The following is a 7741-nucleotide window of genomic DNA, read 5'->3' as shown; positions in this document are numbered from 1 at the left end:
GGGGAGGTTTCATTGTCTAGAGAAACGATTTTCGTCGTAATTCAATATGTCTTATGTTCGAGAGATGATACCGACGGAAAGTTTTCTTCTCTAAAATGCTTTCCTGAGTCACTATTGAGTGTTCTAGTGCGCTCTTTCCTTTGTTTGCTTCTAAATTGACTGCTTTATAGAGAGACAGCTGTTTGCTCAGGTGATTGTCTTTTACAGGAGGCCATTAGAGCAGGTTCGACTGTGCTAATTACAGCAATCAGCAGTATCGACTTCATACTTCATAAGGTAAAACATTCACTCAATTTCGTGAGGAAAACAAAATCGACTTTCGAGAGGAGACGCATTTTGCACCCTGTGAATTACATCTTTTTTCTAGTTCTAGTATGTTTTACCGCACTTGCAAGTCAATGAAGTCATATAAGTGCCTACGATTAGAGGTATTACAAGAGAGTAATCAACACAAAAACAAGAGGAGGAGGGGAAAAATGATAGATGTTTGATAGGAAAGAAGGAGCAAACCATACCACAGCACCCGCAAACCACCCCCTAAATTAAATCATCTTACGTCAGAGCAACACACTTGTGGTCTCGCAGGTAGCAGAAACATGGGTTGCGCATAGTACGTCAAGTAAGTTCCGGATGGGGGGTGCAAGTAGACCTTTACCCTCCCCCAGAGAGGAAAATCCTGAGTGCGAACTGATGCATAGTGGTAAAACCAGGCGCAGGTCAAAATAATGAAATCAGACAAACCGTATTTTTTTTTCGACTCATTGGGCAATTTTTGTTGGGTTTTTCAAAATCGTTTTTTTTTCTTTGTTCTATAGCACTTTTTACACCTATTTAATAACATACAGAAAAATAAAATGATGATCATACACATACAAACGTAAATCTGCATTTTCTAAGAAAAACACAAGGTTTGGAAGTCACCTAACTTTGTTGTCCATTTCTCGCTAGTTTTACCTCTGGCCCCAGGCTATGCTCACCTCCTTCTTTTTTTTAAGCTAGGCAAAGGAACAAGCTTTGAGATGATACCAATAACTCCACAGTCCGATCTTAAAACCTTTTCTTTTTTTCTTCGTTCTGTTGAAAAAAGTATCATTTATCTTGAATAGATGTCAAGATATGTGCCGTTGAAGGAGATGGGGGTTGTCGTTTGTGAGAAGTAAAACCAAAAAGAAAATTGCTGCCAAAGGCTGTGACTTTCAAGACTCCAGTGTCCTAAAAAACTGTAGCAAAGTTACATTTCTGTACCTTAAATAAACATTTTTCAGTAAAATCTTCACTTAAAAATGGGTTTTTAAAGAACTTAAAGGCCGTTAAGTCTACAATTTGGAGAGAAAAAAAAATTCTAGCGGTTTCTTCGATTATATCATTTTGACAAGAGCCTGGCTTCCCAACGATGGGCGACAACCAGTATAATTTGTACCTCAACACAATAGAAATATATAACGGGCGTTGACATTAAATTATCGGCAGCGCACTTATAATACGAACGGTCGTCGGCCGAGCAACTGAAGCAAACAGCAGTTACTGATGTGGGTTTGGGCTTTTTTTTTCCAATTCTTAAAGGCTTCTAGGCTTTGAAGTCAGAATTAGGTCATGGTCACACCCCAGTTACGCTATCTGGTACTTATGGACTGAGATGTTATAATAATTTTTTCGCACATGTATAACCTAATCGTGTTGCAAGTGCCGTAAAACTCTTACTAAAGGTAAAACTATAATAGTTTTAGTCTAGCCATTACCTCGTGAGCTATTCATCTTCTATTTTTTTACGCAACTTTTGAGGAAATTTTTAAAAAATAATTTGTACTTTTATTGCTCTATAACGTATCGCGTTCTTACTATGCCCTCGAAATGCTTGACTTAGATCTCAGCCTACGCTGTCTTAGATCTAAGAAAGACTAGATCTCAGCCTATTGATTTGCGAACGCCAGTTTAGTTTTGGAGTTGTGACACCATTTAGCATTCAAAACAAATCTCAAAGAAACACGTTTCAGAGTTTAGGAACAAATGCTGCGTTCTGTAAATAAAAACCGTCTCTGGTGTCACTTATACACTGGTGAGATGTAAGTACAGTAGGGCATCAGGTACACATTTTTTCCATGGTTGGCGGATGCTCGATCTGGTGTGTTTTGCTACCTTTTCCTCAGCAAGCGCAATTTATCGTCCCGCACTCCTCCTTTTTTATTTATCCGTATGTTACTCTTTCGTAGTATCTAATCGCTAATCTTCGACACTTATTTTTTATGGCCTATTTGGGTTGGAATGCCTTAAAACCCTCACTAATACTAAAACACTTTTTTCTTTCCAAAGACTCAGCTTGATCCCTATGAATCATGGGTTAAGGCTTTTGTAGAGGAGAGATTTCTTTTCTCTAGGCTGAGGGCTTGGTTTGTTTATTTGTCTGTTTGTTTGTTTGCTAGTTTTTTTTCTTTGTATTTGAAGAGGGAGGGGGGAGGGTCTTGGGGAGGGGGGGGATTTTGCGGCGTTAATAACTGCATAAAGTCAAACGAGTGTGCAGGAAACATGCTGTTTTTGTATTTTTTAACTGTTAGTTCATAGTACCGCTATTTTTTTTCTTCTCCAAAGTAGAATTAATGGTTGAATTATCCAAAATACAAAGTAAGGATTTAATTCTTTAAACGGAAATGTACATTATAAAATAACAATATTTACATCTTTATGTAAAGACCAATGGTAGTTATAAAAGCTACAATTCTGTTGGGATCAACGATGGAGAACCAATTCTTTAAATTAGTACGTGTAGAATAATTTTCTTTGGGTCTATCCAAAATAAAATTCAAAACTCCGGACATTCTATTAAGATTTGCCTGATAAGAAAAAATCGGTGTCGCATCCCTTTTGCTTATATGAGTCCAATATTCTTTGTACCAGTATTAATGAGGTCATATCGAACTAAAAAAAAAAAAAAAAAAGGATAAAAAGAAAACAGATAGGACAAAAGATGGAAAATACGAGTATTATTATAATTATATACGTGGTGAGATGGTTAGTCTCTTTACTCTACAGGCAACTCACTTGAGTTCCATTATCATTTTACGACTATTAGTATCTTCCACGTATTGCTTTTGTTGTAGTTAACACAAGTCAAGTTGAGCCAAACAGAACGAAACCAAGTCTTCAGTTCCCTGAATCATCTAAATCGTATTGACAAAGGCGTAAATTACGAGTATATCAAAACTCAGTACTCAGTATTGCTGCTTTGAGAAAAGGACAACTTTGACTACCTCAGGGCAAGGTTTCCATAACGACAAGCATGTATCGAGAGAATACTAGCTAGTTTCTTCATGTACCCCCCCCCCCTTCTACGAATGAAGACTACAGCGGAAACGAAGGGAACAAGTTGAGGACAACTAAGGACTTTGCAGGAGAATAAAGTTAAAAACAAACAAACAAACAAAAAATAAGAAGATTATTGAGTTCAATATTTGTTTACTATCCAGGACTCTCCTGTAAAAAAAGTGAAATAAAATAGATATGCTAAACAAACTGATGTATGGTCAAACATTTTTCCAGCTATACACATATCATATAATGGCAATGTGCTGTTGCAGAGCTTAGCTGGCTCACGCAGAAAATCCCAATTCGATTCCCGTGAGGGGAGAATATTTGAACAAGCATCTCGATCTTTCTTCTTGGACGTTCTATCCTTCTAGGCTCGAGATTGCCCCGACAGGAAGAGTCAAACCCATCTTCTAGATTATTTAAACGGTGTCAATGAGAGCGTAAAACATCAACGTTAACAATAAATAGATAGAAAAATATTTAGAAAATGAAAATAACCCATTGTAATTTTTTTTTCGTTTTTTGTTTAGCTTAACGCCTTTTACGTCCATTTAAAAACACTCTCCTATGTGGATATTTCTTTAGAAACACGTTTATCAAAAGCAAAAATAATGCATATTCGCAGTCTCTAAGAACGCTCAAGCTTTCGAAATCACCAAACTTTGGTAGTCATTTTTTCGCTCATTTCACCTTTGACACAAAGCGACCCACACCTCCTTCAATCGCAAATAAATCGACTTTTATTTATGACCGATGGGATTCTTTACACCAAAAGCAAGATAACGGAACAGCAAGGGCGAATTCTGACGTGTTTGACAAGGTAATCAAAGTGAGACAAAGAACCAGTTAAAATTGAGTCCACACATGAAAAACTTTCCTACAACAGGGACATACTTAATAAAACTTCTTTTTCGAAGCGGCATCACTGAGTTAAATATGGTTTCTCAAGAGACTGCTGAGAATATCGTGGAAGGAAAAGAAATCAAATGAAGTAGTGCTTGATGAAGCCAACGTGGAACTCTCACTGTTAAAAACAACTAGGAAACGACAAATTAATGCAGTTTTTGGGACACCTGAATAGACATAAAGGTCTTGAACATCTAGCTCTCACTGGCAAAACTAAACGCAAAAGGGACAGGGGTAGACCCAGAGCAACCTACTTAGGGAACCTAAACAAATGGGTAACGGGGAAAGATCCGGGAAATGTAGCTTTTTTAAGAGCATCCGAGCAAAGGAATGAATGGAGAACCTTGATTGTCGATGTCTGCCGCAGATCTGGCACTGGATTAATGAATGAATCACTGAGTTGTGAATGAAAACAAATCCTGTATGTTCGACCATCAAAGTAATTGAGAAAAGATCTCCTTAAATAGTTATTCCCACTTTTGGGAAACCATAATTAAAGCCTATTTCCAAACGTGCTTTTGGAATAATGGTCTAAAAATGTTGAATAGTTGATGTACGAATAACTAACGATGTGAATAGACAAACAGAAGGCAAAGAAGCAGAGACAACAATTCTACAAATGTATTAGAAATTTCGTTTCAAATCTGCCTGTCTTTTCTAGCCTTTCGTGGCCAGCTACCGATGCCAGAATCTGACTCTTATGTCAAATAAAACACCAAAATTTCTCATGAGATTTATACATTTTTAAGGTAGACTACTAGTCTAAATGTTAGCTTACATATTCAGTGCTTGTAACTGCTTATGGAAATGGCCCGAGAGGGGTGAAAAGGATATCTATTTGGCAAAGGAACAGTTTCGAGTGTTGCGCTTACTGCTCATCTCTACATAATATATTAGTGAAAATCCGTCACTTTAGCCGCCTAAAACTTCCGAACCACTTAACTTTCGAATTTGACAAAATTAATGGTGGTTCAGAATCATTTAAAGAGTGCACAGTTATAATATGGAGTATGAAGTCACTGTAGTTTAATTTTTGGTTTTTCATTAGTTTCATTTAAATCTAACCTTGGGAAAGTGCGTCTTCTAAAACGCCATTCTTTTCTAAACAAGCGAGGCTTTCTTTCTTCAAAAGCAGTGCACATTGGTTCGACAAAGGCTTGACGATCGATTCTTTTGAGTCCGTTCGTTGAAGAGAGTACTCAGCTTATATTATATCAATTTTGTGAAAAGTCGTCACTTTGGGTGCCTAAAACTTCTGAACCAATCAACTTTTGAATTTGACAAAATTAATGATGTTTCAGAATCATTTAAAGGGTGCACGGTTTTATTTAGGAGCCTGGAGTCACTGTAGTTTAATTTGCAATTTTTCGTTGGTTTCGTTTAGATCTAATATTGGGAAAGTCCGTCTAAGACGCCATTGTAAGCAAGTGAGGTTTCCGTTCAGTAGCCGTGCGTACTGCTTCCACACCTTTGAAATTCTGGAGTGCACAACCACGAAAGTGGAATCTATGCATCTATTATATATTTGGCAACTTGGAAACTCATGTGTCACTTTTCTCTCAAGATTTATTGCTCCATTCCTATAGCCTGTACTAAGACAATGACTTTCAGTTGAGGTGAACACACCGATCATTCCTTTCATCGAATGGGGGCCCAGCTAGTTTGTTATAATTTTGCGAACGTCTCTTCAAATTTTCTGCAATAAAACACTCTATCTCTTGCCATTCTGCCTCCTGGGGGTGTTTGCATCCACGGCAGGTTTGTAGGTCTTATTACCATCTTCTGTTAAGTTTTCTCCTTCCTCTCTAGCCAGCCCGATTACAGAAGTATAATTGTCTCATATTGATAGCCAAGGTGAGTGTTAAGGTGTGAATGGTCGATATCAACCTGGATAGACCACAGATTCCTTAAATATATCTAACACAAGATACAGAACCAACACACCGTGTTGACCATAAGCAGTAATACCTATACCGACTTCCTTTTATTGGAGACCCTTCCTCCAGCATGAGGTAGAGTAGTTTCCCTTGTCGGGCACACAATATAGTTACACCAATACATTACGGTCTAGGATATAATACTGTTACAGTGAGTTTTGCTGGTGGTTGGGGAGCTCCATTGGCAGTCCTACTCCTTACTTTGCTTTTGTTGTTTGGGTCTGTCTGTTTTACTATTTCAAAGCAGTAGTTGACCATTATTGTGTCGGTGTGCTTCTCTTTAGCCAATCACACAAACAAAAATCAAAGCCGAAAACGCTCAGGCATAAACCAAGATTCCGCCAAGCCTCACTCTTTCCCCGCTTGTCCACAAAAGACGGCTCTGACACCGGCGTCTACGATGGCCTTGTACCTGGAGTTTGTGTTGTAATACACCACGGCGTTCAGCGCAGCGTTGAGGTACGCCAGTGCCCAGGAGATCGTTGTGATCAGGGAAAAGAGCTTGGTGTAGCCCTTGACCTCGTTGAACTTTGGCACGAGCTGCCTGACCGCCGAGTACAGCATGAAGGGCAGCGACAGCACCAGGAAGAGAACGGTGACCAGGATGACCATCTTGACCACTCTGTCGTCACGTGAGGCCTGGGAAGTCGCTCCACGGTCATGGGATTTTCGGAATTCGGACGAAGCGCGGAGTTTGGTGGCCAGGACAACGACGCAAACGAACATGGTTGTTATGGCAATCCACCATATTGCAGTTCGGTTCATGATATCGTTCAACTCGATGGCCTGTGGTCTGTCGGCGGTGTAGCGCAGACTATAAACAGTTCTGTTGTTGATGACGTCATACTGTGCCACAATCTCCTGGGTAATCAGGGTCGGAATTCGGGTGAGCACCGTGCTTACTGTGATCACCACAATACACACAACAGTTCTGGAGCGAGTGAACACACCCTTAAACTTAAGGGGGATGGCAACGCAACAGCACCGCACCAGCGCAATGAACACCGTGATCAACATAGACGTGTCGTAGAATATCACGGCGTACCAGTAGATAAAGAAAAGGATGACAGAGGGCTGAATGACCCACATGACCTGTCGGCCTAAGTTCGCTAAAACTAGAATATCGCACACCGCGCTCACAGAAGACAAAGTCAAATATGCTCCGTCAGACAGGGACAGAGCAAAGAAAGAAATGTTAACGGAATCTTTGAGTCCCATTTTGTAGAAGACGAGGATATTAAGGACGTTGGAAAACAGACCGAGAACAATGGCTGTTGGTCTAACTCCGTATAACAAAATCTGACCAAAAATGATGAACACGTCATGAGGTAAAAGCTCTATTGGGGCTGGAGAGGACCTTGGTCCAAGGGAACTGTTTGTTTCCATACTGCAAAGAAGATCTAGCTCAGCATCAAGCGTGACATAATATGATAATGAACGGGTTAACTCTGGTTAATAAGACAAGTCATTTTTTATCCACGGCTTTAAAGTACTTTTCAAATTGGAGTTTTTCTTCCTTGATATCAAAGATGCAAACAGTGTTCGAGTAGCTAGGGGTGTGGCTTTCTCTGTCTTTTCGGACGATCTGATTTTTC

General features: G+C 39.4%; 1 protein-coding gene across 1 annotated transcript; it reads right to left on the bottom strand.

The window, feature by feature from the left end:
- Positions 1 to 6494: 6494 nt before the first annotated feature.
- Positions 6495 to 7532, bottom strand: LOC101846382 (melatonin receptor type 1A-like). Its single transcript, XM_005109584.1, has one exon. It carries the CDS (start codon positions 7530 to 7532, stop codon positions 6495 to 6497), a length of 1038 nt encoding a protein of 345 aa, XP_005109641.1.
- Between the last annotated feature and the right edge of the window lie 209 nt (positions 7533 to 7741).

The sequence above is a fragment of the Aplysia californica genome, unplaced genomic scaffold (assembly GCF_000002075.1).
Source record: "Aplysia californica isolate F4 #8 unplaced genomic scaffold, AplCal3.0 scaffold00793, whole genome shotgun sequence".
In the NCBI taxonomy this organism is placed as follows: domain Eukaryota; kingdom Metazoa; phylum Mollusca; class Gastropoda; order Aplysiida; family Aplysiidae; genus Aplysia; species Aplysia californica.
The sequence above is the reverse complement of the archived record's forward strand: the minus strand, read 5'-3'. Positions and strand labels throughout refer to the sequence as shown.